Source organism: Ananas comosus, linkage group 9, assembly GCF_001540865.1.
Source record: "Ananas comosus cultivar F153 linkage group 9, ASM154086v1, whole genome shotgun sequence".
Lineage (NCBI taxonomy): Eukaryota > Viridiplantae > Streptophyta > Magnoliopsida > Poales > Bromeliaceae > Ananas > Ananas comosus.
In genome coordinates, this window is record NC_033629.1 from 5,905,068 (window position 1) to 5,920,067 (window position 15,000).

A 15,000-nucleotide genomic window follows, 5' to 3' on the forward strand; every position below is an offset into this window, starting at 1 on the left:
AAAATAAAAATATAAATGCGAGCTTAATTATAAAAAGACTCATTTATATGTAAAGTTTCAACTATTAGATCAAAGTCTAATGGATAAGATTTTATAAATTTATTTTTTATATATATTTAATCTAATCATTTTTAATTTATTGTTCGTTAGCCAGCTCGTGAGCTAGCTCATGTTTGGCTCGTTAATAAACGAGCCGAACACGACCTTAATTTTTCGGCTCGATACTTTAACGAGCCAGCTCGTCCGAACATGAGCCGACCCTAGCTTGCTCGTGTTCGGCTCATTTACATCCCTACCTATACATCAGTAGCTAAGAAAGCTTACTCATGTGGAAGAAGTGCTTTATGTACTATGACTTAAGTGAGCTTCATCTTCCACATAAACCAAGGATTAAGATACCACGTGTGCCGCCATTTGGTACATAGGCAGCACAAATCATGCTGGTAGCTTGCTTGCATGGTATATCAGCAGTGTTGCTCCGTGCTGTTAATGCACAAGCGTGTGCCGAAGCCCAAAGATTTTTTTCCCCTTCTTTCTATTGTGTTGATGCTGTTCCTTGCGCCCATACTGTATAGTCGTGCCTTCATTGCACGTGGGATTTTGCTTGCTAGGCTCCTAGTGGCATGGAGATTGTTGCTACAAGCATTTCCTGAGATGAACAATTAACAAACCCTGTGAACCAAATAAATGACGGCTTCAAATGTTCTTGATGTCTTTTTCAGCAATTGTTAGACTTCGAAGATATTCACCAAATGCCTCTCTTAGATATTCCTCAATACCAACTCAAGGAATTTTATCATCTTCTTATGCTTTATCTTCTGGTGTGATATTCCAATATGTTGGGGAAAATATAGTACTACTAAATTTGATTGTAATCAAAATCGAACTAATTTGGTGATAAATATTAAATTAAACTTACAAATAAGCGAAAAAATCCAAATAAAGATTTAATCTATTTTGAAGTGTGCGTAGCACTGCCCTAAAGCATATCCCCGTCCTTTGAGCGGATTAATTGTGAACACCACCCCAAGGTACGGTCGGAATTCTTCCTGCAGGCACGATCGTGGTGAAGGTTGATGGAGATTCTTTCAACACCCAGTAAATAGAATATGAAAAGTAGTGAAAATTAAAGAGATGATGATTATCTTTTTATATTAATATCTTTCCACTTGCCCTGTTTGGACAGAGGAGGAAAGGGGGAAGAATATAAAGTAAGGAGGGAGCCACGTTCTTTCGCCAACGTTCTTTCTCGTTAGGCAAAAGAAACATAACCCACGTTCCTCTTCCGATTAGCATTAAGATACGGAATGGGAGAAAATCTTGTTGGGTTTCTTTCGCGCCAAGAGAGAGAATAAGATAGATAAATAAATAAATAAATAATAAAAATAATAATTAATAAATAAACAGTAAATAATAAATAAAATAAATTCAAAGCTCAAATAAAATAAATTTAAAATTCAAATTTGAGTTTTTCTCCAACTATCCCCTACAAAAGTCAAAATTTTTAAAGATGAGAATTCAAGTAAAAATTAAGAATAAATAAAATCAGTGGGTATTTATACTATGCAATGGGCGAGGTGCCTTTAAGAGACTTAATGCAACTTAGTGTCAGCAACTTCCATCAGAAGGAATCAGAGTGAACCAGGCCTTGAACTACGTTTGTTTGGCCCTGACTTTAGCTACCACACACACAGTACAGAATTTTCCGTCACGTGTTTGTGCATAAATAGCCATGTACAGCATCTTGATTTTTTATAGGAGTTTCTATACATAGCCCACATCTTATAGCCGTTGCCATATACGGATACCCTTATATAGGTGGTCTTCTCCAGAGATGTGTGTAGAGTCATAGCTCACGGAAATTACCACTTTGGATCCCATTAAGAGTTATAACTTATAAGCTCAACCTCAACCATTGCACAGAATACTATTCACCATAGGGATGAGATTGGAGCCAAAACTTTATAAAAACTGTAGAAAGTGCTTTTTGGCTAACCTAACAGCTTGTTTTTATTACATTGAACCTTTTTTAAGGGATCTCCTATCACAGAGATTAGGTTCCCATTGCAGGAAGGCCCTTTATGGGCAAAGGCCCATCCCCATCGATGGCTCCAGGATCTTAATCCTATTCAGACCTTTTATCAAGTAATCTGCAAAATTTTGTTCAGATCTGATAAAACTCACAGCAATAACATCATGAGAAGTTAGTCATCTGATAGACCTTTGTCTCAACTTAATATGTCTGTCAGCCTTAGAATTTACCATTTTCGTTTACAAACTGAACACTAAGATCAAAAGAACTAAAAACAGGAGAGCAATCATAATACCCAAATTTACCAAGCTGATAAAAGCACCTACTTCCACAAGTTCTGAGGTACACTAGAACTTAAAATCATGACATTAACCATGTCTAATCGTGTTTGGTTCAATAGCAAACAGATGGTTCAAATAGATTTGATTGCAATTAATTGCTTTCAAGTAAATAATGATGCAATCAAACAATATACTGCAATCAAATTTATAAAAGGCTTTGAACTAATAAATAAAGCAATAATGAATGTTTGATGCTGTTGGTTAGAGAGGCTTGTTTAAACATTTTGGAAAGTAGCTGCGGGTTCAAGTCCCACAATGAGAAAACCCCTTTTTTTGGCAAAATAAACTGAAAGCAAAAGCCTCTCCTTTTTTTCCTTAAAGCTACAGTAAAAAGCCTTACAAATTCCGTACATTTTTAAAAAAATCAAACTCCTTTTTTTTTAACAGTAATACTCCACAAATAAATATTAGTAAAAAATTTAGATAGATAAACTATAAGGATATGCAATTAAAGATTTAAAGTGCTAACCCCAAGATATTTAAATTTTAAACATGCAATCAAGTTATCAGACGAGATTATATACAATATAAATTTTTAAGTGAATTAACACCCGTTAGAATTTTAATCACAATTAGATTGGTTTACGCCATAGATTGTTGGGAAAAATATAGTATGACTAAATATGATTGTAATCAAAATCTAACTAATTTAGTGATAAATATAAAATTAAAATTACAGATAAGCGCAAAAATCTAAATAAAAGATTTGATCTATTCGGAAGCATGCGTAGCACTGCCCTAAGGCGTATTCCTGTCCTTTGTACGGATTAACCGAGAACACCACCCTAAAGTACGACCGGAATTCCTCCTCATGTGAGCACGATCGTGGTGGAGGTTGACGGAGATTCTTTCAACACCTAGTAAATAGAATATGAAAAGTAGTGAAAATTAAAGAGATGGTGATTATCTTTTTATCGTAATATCTTTCCACTTGCTCTGTCTGGACAGAGGAGGACGTGAGGAGGAATATAAAGAAAAGAGGCAGCCATGTTCTTTTGTCAACGTTCTTTTAGGTGATAGAAATGGAACCCACGTTCCTCTTCCGTTTGGTGTAAGAAACGAAACTGGAGAAAATCCCGTTGGGTTTCTTTCGTGCCAAGAAAGAGAATAAGATAAATAGATAAATAATAAAAATAATAATTAATAAATAACAATAAATAATAAATAAAATAAATTCAAAAGTCAAATAAAATAAATTTAAAATTCAAATTTTGAGTTTTCTCCAACACAATAAAGTATCTTTTTACAACAACGATGACTACTTGCCTGTTGATGGAAATGTTTTCTTTTTTGTGTGCCCTTTCTCTACACTTGTAACATGAGAATTCTGTGATGTCTTCATCTTTATGTTGTTGTTGTTGTTGTGTGGTGTACCAGATGTTCATTTGGCTTGTCGATAAGCAAAAGATATTGACTTTAGCATCTCATTAACCTCTAGGCCATCTAATAGTTCCTACTTCTTTTCCACTTTCCTGTGGGTCGATCAGAGTGGATGAATCCATGGAGCTAAGAAGTCTAGAAATTAATTAGGTCAAATGTGACCGCTCTCCAGGAGTTCACCCTCCTCGGGATAGCAAAATCACTGAGGAGGCGAAGGGGAGCATAACATTTCTTGGTCGGCCATTGTGCATATACGCAACATGATAGTAGTACTCTTGAACAACTATGGCATAGTTCTCATTATCTCAAGCAGCAATTCAAGGCTAACCCGAACTATGCTACTACTAACTTGTCCACAACGGTCCTTTGTTCAACTATGTCCAACTAGCATGCTTCTACAATGATCATATCAATCCCACGAGAATTACATAATGTAGGCGTGAAGTTTTGGTATGAAAGCCTGCTATCAATACATGGATATGCAAAATTTGATTCATATCAAGTACATGGGGAGCTAGATGAGTTTTAGGCAAACCGTGGTGATGCTAAACCCACTTTTGATAGAGTATGTCATGCCCCGGCACAGAAAACCCACTAGGCACACAACAGATCTGCCGCACGATAGTTTTCTTTGTATGTGCACGGCGTGAAAATACAAAGCTCCTACGAGTTTGACCCATGATTTATAAAGAAAGCTAAATCTAGGATTATATATTTTTGAAACATTTGTAGGTCTACAAAAGTTTTGTTTACATTCCGAAACGACAATAATGTTGGGTTGTAAATTTCCTTTAAAACAAAACCAAATGAGCATCGACATAGGGGAGGCTCTATCTATAGCACGACCCTCAGCGGCATTCCTCTCCACCTTGCCCGACGTACCTGAAAAATAGTGGGTGAGAAACTTATAATAGTTTTTCAGTAGGTAGAACAAATCGACGACGGTAAGTTGCACTTAGTAGACAATAGAACAATGGTAAGAAAAAGTAAACTAGAAGGGACGACGAGTATGTGTAAGTATGAAGAATTGCATGACTAAACTCAGGACGTCTATGTTCAAATCAATGTTAATTATGAGCAATCATTTGTCAAGTATCAGATACCGAATAGGTATCACCCAATCTGTGGGTGATCCTGTGAATCAGTGCCATAGCAAACATGGGGCAGTTGCTGCTCAATGCTAAATCGCGGCATGTGGTCGAATCGCGGCCTAACGGGTTGAATTGTGACTGCATTTTTGGAAGAGCTTACCTACCATGAGGTTGATCAGGCCACCATGGTGGTGATAAGCAAGCATAACATCAAATGGCTAGTTTTCATGTTGTATGGTCAACATCAATAGTAGCGTAGAGATCTAAGCAAGGATTCAAGTGCCGTGGCACGGGGTTGTGCCGGAAACTTGCCGGCACAGTACGGCACGGTGCGTGCCGAGCCGTGTTGATGCGTACCGGTCAAAAAATTTTTTGTGTGCCGACACATAATAGCATGAAATATTTATTTTCTTTAGCAGCAAAATATTCTAACTATTTATTATGTCTTTTTATCATATCTTTTGAACTTTATTGAGGAAATTATTTACTAATTTAAAGAATAGAGGGTTTTGAAATGTGCTATCGGCACGGGGTCTGTATCGTACCGGTATCTTGTTGGCACGGTATGGCACGGTGGATACGGCCCTTGCCGACGGGCATTTGAAACCTTGGATCTAAGTGCCATGCCATAACCAATTATGAGGGCTGTGCTGTAGAGATCTAAGTACCATGCCACAACAAATTATGAGGGCCGCTTTGGCCTATTCTCCAACGACGACCACTAGTCTTACGTCATTATGAATAATTTAAGGTTCATTAAGCATGCTTTTCTATGTGGCAAATGAGGAGTACATCAAATGAATAAATAAAGCATACTATTACTATCATCTGTCATGAACGAATAAGTAATAATAGTATGCAAGCCATCATCAACCAAGTTATGTATAGTAGGTACCACATGTAGCTCATGAATAGTTTAGTAGTCAATAAGGGTAAGGAGAAATGACCAAGTCACTGGATTTTTACTAATCCAACTTCGGAGTGAGCACCCACCTTACGTAGTTCCCATGATGGTTACGACACGTCTGCGTCTCCCCAATCCCCACATGGATGTAAGAGAGCATAAATGGTCATACACTAAGTTTGGACGCGACCCCGACCAATAGAATTCATAAAATCTCTTTTTCTGAAGTTTTGGTGTGTTAGGTTTTGGAACTTGAGAGTTGAGACTAAGGTTCCGGAACTGCCCACAAGTTTTACATTTGAATGATGTCTGCTGTTTATGCATTCTATTCCTTTTTCTGTTTGCTCTTTTGGAAATCTATAATGGTTGTGGTGGCTCAGGTTAGAAAAGGCCATTCAATGATTACCCAGCAAGACATTATTGACGTTCTAGATAAACAGTTGTTGGAGGGTATGGGTGTGCTATTGACTGAGGAAGAGCAACAGAAATGTGAAGCAAGTGTATGTTATCAAGTTTAATTATGTCACTTGGTCCAAAATTGATGGTGTCTATATTATCCTGATGCTATTTGCTTAAATAGGTTTCTTTGGAGACAAAAAGACTACTTGCTGTGCATGAAGCTGGTCATATATTATTAGCTCATATATTCCCTCGATTTGACTGGCATGCATTCTCTCAGTTACTTCCTGGTGGCGAGGTATGTATGTCAACTGCATTTGAGGTTAAAAATGATTTTACATGACACTAAGTTCTGCAGATGGGATTTGAATATCGTGCTTGTTGATGTTTGTTCCCTCGTCATAATTTTCCAGTTCTTGGTACTCCATCTGATATTTTCTTTCGAATATTACCAGGAAACTGCCATATCAGTATTTTATCCACGGGAAGATATGGTTGATCAAGGATATACAACCTTCGGATATATGAAGATGCAAATGGTAGTAGCACATGGAGGCCGCTGTGCTGAACGAATTGTTTTTGGTGATAAAATTACTGATGGTGGAAGAGATGACCTTGAAAAAATTACAAAAGTATGTTGAAAATCCCTGGTTTTCATTAACTACTATGTTGTCTTTAGTTTATTGAAGTTTAATTGAAATTAGTCTTTCTGTTGTGCTCTACCTGGTTGTAGCTATGCTTTTCATTGTCTTTGTATTAGTCATATGCAGTTAACTTGTATTGAATTAGTGTTCTATTTGCCGATTTTAGCATATGAGTTTGACTTCAGCCCATTGCAAGATTGTAGTAATCATATGATATTTTAAGAAGTGCGTTGCACTTGTAGGATGTTTTGTTATATCTTTGAGACTGGGGAGGTCTATTCCTTCTCTCCTGTAAGACCGGTTTGGATGCTGGAACAAGTTATATTAGAGTAAGTTGCTTTTGATGGGTCTTGTTTTTCTCTTGATTTTATGACATTCAAACCAAGCGTGGAAAAATTTTGTCGAGTAATTGCAATCTAGGAGTTTGATTTTAGTTCATCACAAGATCCTCAATCATGCTTTTTCTAGATGATGTATTCCACCTATGATATGATTTATCATATTCGAAGAAAAAAGACTTATGAGGCCATATTTATTGTGTAGCTATGCTGCTATAGACATCCTTTCATACTCATCAACAATTGCCATATTTATGTTGAGTAAACAAAAATAATATGCAGAAGAAGTTTGTGCTTGTAAATAGGTTCATGCCTCTGAATAGCCGGTTAACTTGTCTTGGTTAAGTTACTCGAGCATCCATACAAGCAACAAAGTTCCATAAAAAGATAGTTGTACCATACAGTTGTCACTAGTTGAACCAGCAACCTTGTCTTCTTGGATGAATTGTTGATTGCATTTTTGTGATTACGTTCGAACTTTTAATTCTTCACATTATAAATAGATATTTCCCGGATTGGTGGATTGAATAAAAATCAGGACAAATCATGTAGCCTTCAATTTCTTTTTCTTTTTGCTCAATTTGTTCTTCACCTTAATTTCTTTGGTACGGGGCAACCAAATGCACATTCTGCTCAAATCCATGAGACCAAGAGACCAAGAGCCTTGACTACTATGAGTATATTGATTGTCTAATTTTACCCTATTAATAAAGAGGACAATATGTGCCTGTAAATTTATTGCAAGTTTGCAACTGTTCTTAAGACTTTGTCATTTCTTGCTGAAGTAGCTCATGCAATCTGAACTCCACTGTTTGAGCTATATTTCCTATTTGGCCTTCTTTTCACACTATTACTGATAGTAAAACAATTGGAAAAATGAGATTCAGTTGTCAATTACTCCTACAGGAAGTAGGTTTGTCTATAAATTATCCTAAGGACGATGTTTCATGTAGTTTTTCTTATACTAGTAATCATATCCTTCTTGTAATTGCATATACTCAAATACTTTGTAATGTCCTGGCAGTGTACTACAACTTTTTATATTGTAAAAGATGAACTTCATACCATCTTGAACTAAGCTTCTATTGTGGATAGCGCGTGTGCAAGAAAGCCATTGAAGACAAATTTAAGTAGACTGGTCCTGTGTTGCTGACTTTTTGGTAGAAGAACCTTGAGCTTTAGGATATTTGGCTTTTGCAATTTATTTGCCTTTTGCTTCTCATTTAGCTTTAAGTTTTCATGTTTAAAAAATAGTGAATGTAGTTTATTCATTACACTTTGAAGTTATGACAGATTGCTAGGGAAATGGTAATAAGCCCTCGAAATTCAAGATTAGGTCTTACTGCGTTGGTCAAAAGATTTGGAATGATGACTAGGCCAGATAGTCCTGACGGCGAATTGATCAAGTACAAGGTTCGCGGTTTTTGGCTTACAGTGGAATAATTTTTTTTCATGGTTCCTTTCTATAAATCTTCTCTTGTTAACATTTTCTTTTCTTTTTCAGTGGGATGACCCTAATGTAATTCCTGCTGATATGACTGTTGAGGTGTCTGAGCTATTTACAAGAGAACTATCAAGGGTACATCATTCTTCTCTTAGATTTCTAAAGATCAGAAAGATCATTCTCTGCTAATATACTGATACCTTCTACAGAGATTTCTGTACTTCAATGTTGAATTCCGCCAAAATTGTTGACACTGGTTTATATCAAGGTTATATGCTGTTGCAAATTAGTATGAGATAGAGCTTTATATTGCTCTGATGATTATTAGTCTCATTGAGGAAGATATATCCCTAAGTCAATATTTCCTATCTTTTTCCTCTTTTAAACTATTCTCTCATCTAGAGGATTTTTGGGAGGGTTTCTCTTCGATTGCATGAATAAGGATTTAGTTGGTAGTCTGGTAGATACTCTTAGACTCATTTTGATTGGGTACAAAATTCTTGGGGATATCAGTACATATCATGTAAGGGATGTTCGATATATATATATATATATATATATATATATATATATGGAGTTGAGCTAGAATACTCTTAAAAGCACCAAGAGGGTGGTGCTTTTGAGTTTTTAACCCTTGGATGGAGAGATGTAGAGTTGGGATGATGGTGGTAGGTGATGGTAGGTGGAATAGTGTTTGATCCAAGGGGTATTAGTAGTCAAGGAGTAGATCCAGTGGATAGAAACCTAGAAGCACCAAGGGGTTGGTGCTCCTAAAAGTATTCTAGCTCAATATATATATATATATAGCTCAATATATGTATGTATATATATATATATACATACATATATATGTATATATATATATATATAAAGGATTTAAGTGCCGTGGCATGGAGTCGTGCTGAAAACTTGCTGGCATGGTATGGCACGGTGCGTGTTGGGCTATGCCGATGCGTGCCGGTCACAAAAAATTCATGTGTGTCGACACATAATAGCATGAAGTATTTATTGTCTTTAGCAACAAAATAATCTAACTGTTTATTATATATTTTTATCAAATCTTTTAAACTTTATTGAGAAAATTACTTACTAATTTAAAGAATAGAGGGTTTTGAGCTGTGCCATCAGCATGGGGTCTATATCGTATCGATATCTTGTTGGCACTAAGGATTTAAGTGACGTGGCACGGGGTCGTGCCGGAAACTTGTTGGCACGGTACGGCACTGTGCGTGCCGATGCGTGCCGGTCAAAAAAATTCTTTTGTGCCTACACATAATAGCATGAATATTTATTTTCTTTAGCAACAAAATATTCCAACTATTTATTATGTCTTTTTATTACATCTTTTGAATTTTATTGAGGAAATTACTTACTAATTTAAATAATAGAGGGTTTTGAACTATGCCATCGGCACTGGGTCTGTATCGTGCCGCTATCTTGTTGGCACGGTACGACACGGTGGATACGACCCATGCCTACGGGCACTTAAAACCTTGGTTGGCACGATACGACACGGTAGATACGGTCCGTGCCGATGGGTGATATGTATATATCAAGGATTGAAGTGCCGCCCCATGCCGTAGGGCACGGGGCGGCACGTACCGGTACAGAGACCTCTTCTCCGTGCCGCGGCACGCGGGGCCGTGCCTGCCCTATGCCGTAGGCCACGGGGCGGCACGTACCGGTATAGAGACCCCCTTTCCGTGCCGCGGCACGCGGGGCCATGCCGCATGAGATAGAGCGGCACGACGACGCGTGCCGCGGCATAGTGCCGTGCCAGCACTATGCTCTTTTTTCTGCTTATTTTTATTTTTATTTTTATTTTTTGAGATATTTGAAGTATTCTGGGTACCCTACACCCTCTCCCAAAGACATTGCAAATCGAAGATCTACTTGTTACGTAAGTCAAAAAAATAATAATTTAATTTTTTTTGTTTATCAATATAGGGCAAATTTTTAATTTACATATCCGATCCATACCGCGAGGGGCTTTGCCCCCCGCACCCCTCTCGGATGTTAGTGGTGGGCTGAGGGCTCGGGCCGATATCCATATTTTCACCACAGATATCCATACCCACCACAGATATGCCCGAGCCCTCCGTTTCCATCATAGATATCCATATTTTCTTCACAAATTATTTTATCGAAATTTGTTGCACTGCAAAACTTTTTTCAAATTAGGGAAACAAAATCGAACTCAATAACAAATTTTGAGCCACATCAAACATATAATTTTATTTTTGTGTTAGAAAATAGTAAATACTGATAAAATCAAGAGTTAAATTAAATCAATTGATACTTAAATTTATTTAATTTATTTGTCATATAATTTATCGCTTAATTTTTTTGATAGATCTACTAATTTTTTGAAAAAATTAATAAAAANAACTCCCTATTATCCCACCTAGGATCCTAGGATACTACATAATTAAGCAAATTCAAATATCAATTGCTTCAATTTATTTTTTTATTTTATTAATATTTCCATCTATATCCAAAAATAGATTTCTCAAAGTTAAATTTTTTTTAAAAAATTGTAAATTTTTTATTTGTCTAATAAATACATCTTCAACTTGCTATTTTCTTGTCTTTTCTCTTAAGATCGATGTAATCAAAGTAAAAATAAAGTAGAAATAGAAGTAATTAAAAGAAGAAATTAGAGAAAAAATTATAATAAAGGGGGAAAAATAGAAAGAAAAAAAAAGAGGAAGAGATAGTGAGAAGAAAAGAAAAGACTAAAAGAGCGAGTTGAAGGGAAGAAAAGGTATAAGAGAATGAGAGAGTGGGATAAAAATAAATCCAAAAGTAGGCGCAAAGCAAAAAAAAAGGTTAAAACTTAAAACACCGCTGCGTGCCCATATAGGCATGCAGTGGGCCAGTGGCATTGTGCCGCGATACCCCTTGGCTATCGTGTTGTCTCGCACGATACCTTTTGGGTATCACGACACGGGAGGTCTAAGAAAGACCACCCCTGTATCGTGCCCCTTGATTGCTGGGATGGTATGTATCGCTCCATGCTGACCGGCGCGTTAGATACTTTTAAACCTTAGCACGAGCTATCTAGCCGCTAACTATCCATGTCCTGACACCCACGGTAGATACTTTAATTCTTGGCACGAGCTATCTAGGCGCTAACCAAGGATTTAAGTGCCGTGGCACAGGGTCGTGCCGGAAACTTGTCGATCAAAAAAATTCTTATGTGCCGACACATAATAGTATGAAATATTTATTTTCTCTAGCAACAAAATATTCTAACTATTTATTATGTCTTTTTATCACATCTATTAAACTTTATTGAGGAAATTACTTACTAATTTAAAGAATAGAGGGTTTTGAGCTGTGCCATCGTCACAAGGTCTGTATCGTGCCGGTATCTTGTTGGCATGGTACGGCACGGTGGATACGGCCCGTGCCGACGGGCAATTAAAACCTTGTCGCTAACTATCCACGTCCTCTCACCGCGCCCCGACCCACACTGTCAACAACATCTGTAAAAACAATGGGGTGAGAAACATATAAATATATTTTCTAGTAGGGGCAACTAGCCGACGAGGGTAAGCCGCACTCACCGTTCAACAAAGGAGTACGATAAATGAATAATTGCAAATATACTGTAATTAACTACAATAGCATAACGGGTAGATAGATAAATATTATAAAGTGGTATATGACATAATGCCACTACTGTAACCATAAATCAAGATACTAAACATGATGGATACAACCAACCACAGTAGGAAGAGAATCATCGAATAACTGCCATGAACAAATAAATCAAGAGATACCGCTACTGTAAGCAAAGTCGTTTACAAATGCAATAGGAACACCAACTACGATAGTAAGATGATAAACAACGAAATATCATCAATCACTAAACGAGGGATGCCACTACTGTAATCCAAATAACTACATGAACATCATGCATAACTCATCAGAGATTACTATGCATCAGTTGGATATGTGATTACTATGCATCAGCTGGATATGTGAGAAGTCCAAGGTATACCCAATCATCATGATCTGTCATAATGACCAGCCCTAAGCTCACATGCTAGGTTGCGAAGACCAACCAATCAAGTACCACTTCGGAGGGACAATCACCTGCACCCACAGTCGCTAATTCTGTCTAAACGCGGTGTATATCAAATTTGGGGGTGAAGAACTCAGGGTGGCAAACCCTGTCTATGAAACAACACCCCCAACTAGGTTGGCAACTGAAGAATCCTAGGTTGTGAACCCTATGTAAGACTCGTACAGTGTCGTCACAAGCTATTGTCACATGTGTATGCTCAAAGCTCCAACAACCTAGACTCAACAGTTAGACTAATGTCCGTAGGCAATAATAGGAGCAAAAGAGGTAATCTCAAGAGATTTCAACGAAGACAATAAAATCTATACTCTAAGTTGACTAGCATGCTACACTACATAGAGTATATAGGAAAGTGACAATACTGCAGGTAACCAAGGTGAAGCATGCTGAAACCCAATCATGATAGGAATAGTTATTCGACCCCTAGGGTCAAATTTGTGGAAGTAAACACCAATCAACTAGGTCAATCTCACGGAGCAAATCGCTGACCATAGGGTCAAGTCTTATAGGAGATAAATCAACCGACTAACATTGTCATAACCCGATGAGGAGAAAACACTAACATATCATATCCTATCATGTACAGGTGGGAATCAAGATACTCTACATGCCATACAATATTCATCGATGGGAATCAATCGTGAAACAAATAGATAGCACGATAACAAACTAATTTGCAACAGAGCATATACAATGAGAGCACATACAAGTAGGGGTGTAAACGAGCCGAACACGAGCGAGCTGGGGTCGGCTCGTGTTCGGCTCGTTTAATAAACGAGCCGAACACGAGCTGGCTCGTTAAAGTATCAAGCCAAAAAATTCAGCTCGTATTCGGCTCGTTAATAAACGAGCCGAACACGAGCTGGTTCACGAGTTGGCCAACGAACAATAAGTTAAAAAGATTAGATTGAATATATATAAAAAATAAATTTATAAAATCTTATCCATTAGACTTTGATTTAATAGTTGAAACCTTACATATAAATGAGTTTTTTTATAATTGAGCTCGCCTTTATATTTTTATTTTGCTACAAATTAAATAATAAAAATATATATTATATATATAATTATTTATTTATATATATAAATATCAATTAAATAAATTATATAAATATAAAATATATGTATTCGAGCTGTTATCGAGCCGAACACGAGCGAGCTGACCCCAGCTCGTGTTCGGCTCGTTTAATAAACGAGCCAAAAAATTTGGCTCGTGTTCGGCTCGTTTACTAAACGAGCTATTCGATCTCGAGCTCATTTCGAGGCGAACACGAGCTGGCTCGCGAACAGCGAGCTGGATTGCCACCCCTACATACAAGCATAGCACCATGATAAGTTGTACTACTCAACCGCTACATACAATAGATCAAGCATAGAGGAAACCGAGTAAGATACAATTTTATCGACTTCGGAATGGAGCACCCACCTCGCCAAGTATCTCAGTTCTCGACTCGACTAATGTATCTAACTGTCACTTGTACAGAAGATACAATCACCAAATATCATATAATCAGAACCCTACGTGCCATCTATACTAACTGACACGTTCAATCCACACCAACGTGCACCAAGACACAACCAGAACTCTAATTTCGCAGACCGGGTTATCAAACTAAGCCCAACGATTAACCGATGCAACAAAGAGTCACAACAATGCTATTACTGTCCCTAGAGGCACAACTTTAGGTGTTGGGATGACCGCACGCCAAGTGCTCAACGAATTGGATGACAACTACCGAGCAAAGCCACGATAGGGCCTGAAATCACTACAATAACCTGAACATCACTATCCAACACTTCCCATGACGCATCAAGCACCGAAAAGCTAAGTACATAGTGTAATCGCACATTACATCAAATAAAGCAATGAAAAGGAGATTTCGGATAATTTACTAAACTTCCACGATCCGAAAGTGGACTAACAGTGCACCGGGATCGATGATGTGCCATTGGCTGCAACAAAATAGAACCAAAGTCACGACGATGATCCACAATGATCAGAAAACGAGAACAAGCCATGCGGAGCCGACTTGGGTACACCACGTTTGCGACTCCTTAGGTTGTCTGAAACACACTAGCGAGGTGAGCACAACGTATGGGAATGCTAGACGATCAACGTCCTCACAAGGACCGCGATCCTCGGCCAGTGAGTTGACCGGAAAGCCAATTGCCAAAAACAGGTCAATTGATCGAGCATTTTGTGAGCGACATGGAAAACAGTAATCTGAAACACATTTACGTGAATTTGGGGGATCGCGGCACAACACAGAAGTCGAGAGATGACGTGCTCACAAGCGGAGGGTCGCTGGAGGACTCGATTGGTCGAAACAGTGCCCA

General features: G+C 37.7%; 1 protein-coding gene across 4 annotated transcripts in view; it reads left to right on the plus strand.

Moving 5' to 3' along the window:
- Nucleotides 1-15,000, plus strand: part of LOC109715483 (ATP-dependent zinc metalloprotease FTSH 12, chloroplastic-like) — a 52,860-nt gene that overhangs the window by 20,380 nt on the left and 17,480 nt on the right. For 3 of the 4 annotated variants that reach the window (XR_002217611.1, XM_020240509.1, XM_020240510.1), the window contains exons 10-14: nt 6,129-6,248; nt 6,329-6,445; nt 6,603-6,779; nt 8,423-8,542; nt 8,634-8,708. Coding sequence is in view for 3 of the 4 variants with exons in the window: in XM_020240509.1 (XP_020096098.1) it covers nt 6,129-6,248; nt 6,329-6,445; nt 6,603-6,779; nt 8,423-8,542; nt 8,634-8,708 (609 nt within the window). In the remaining variant the exon portion in view is untranslated. Of the gene's footprint in view, nt 1-6,128; nt 6,249-6,328; nt 6,446-6,602; nt 6,780-8,413; nt 8,543-8,633; nt 8,709-15,000 lie in introns of those variants that run through there. The other variant, XM_020240511.1, reaches the window with a different exon arrangement.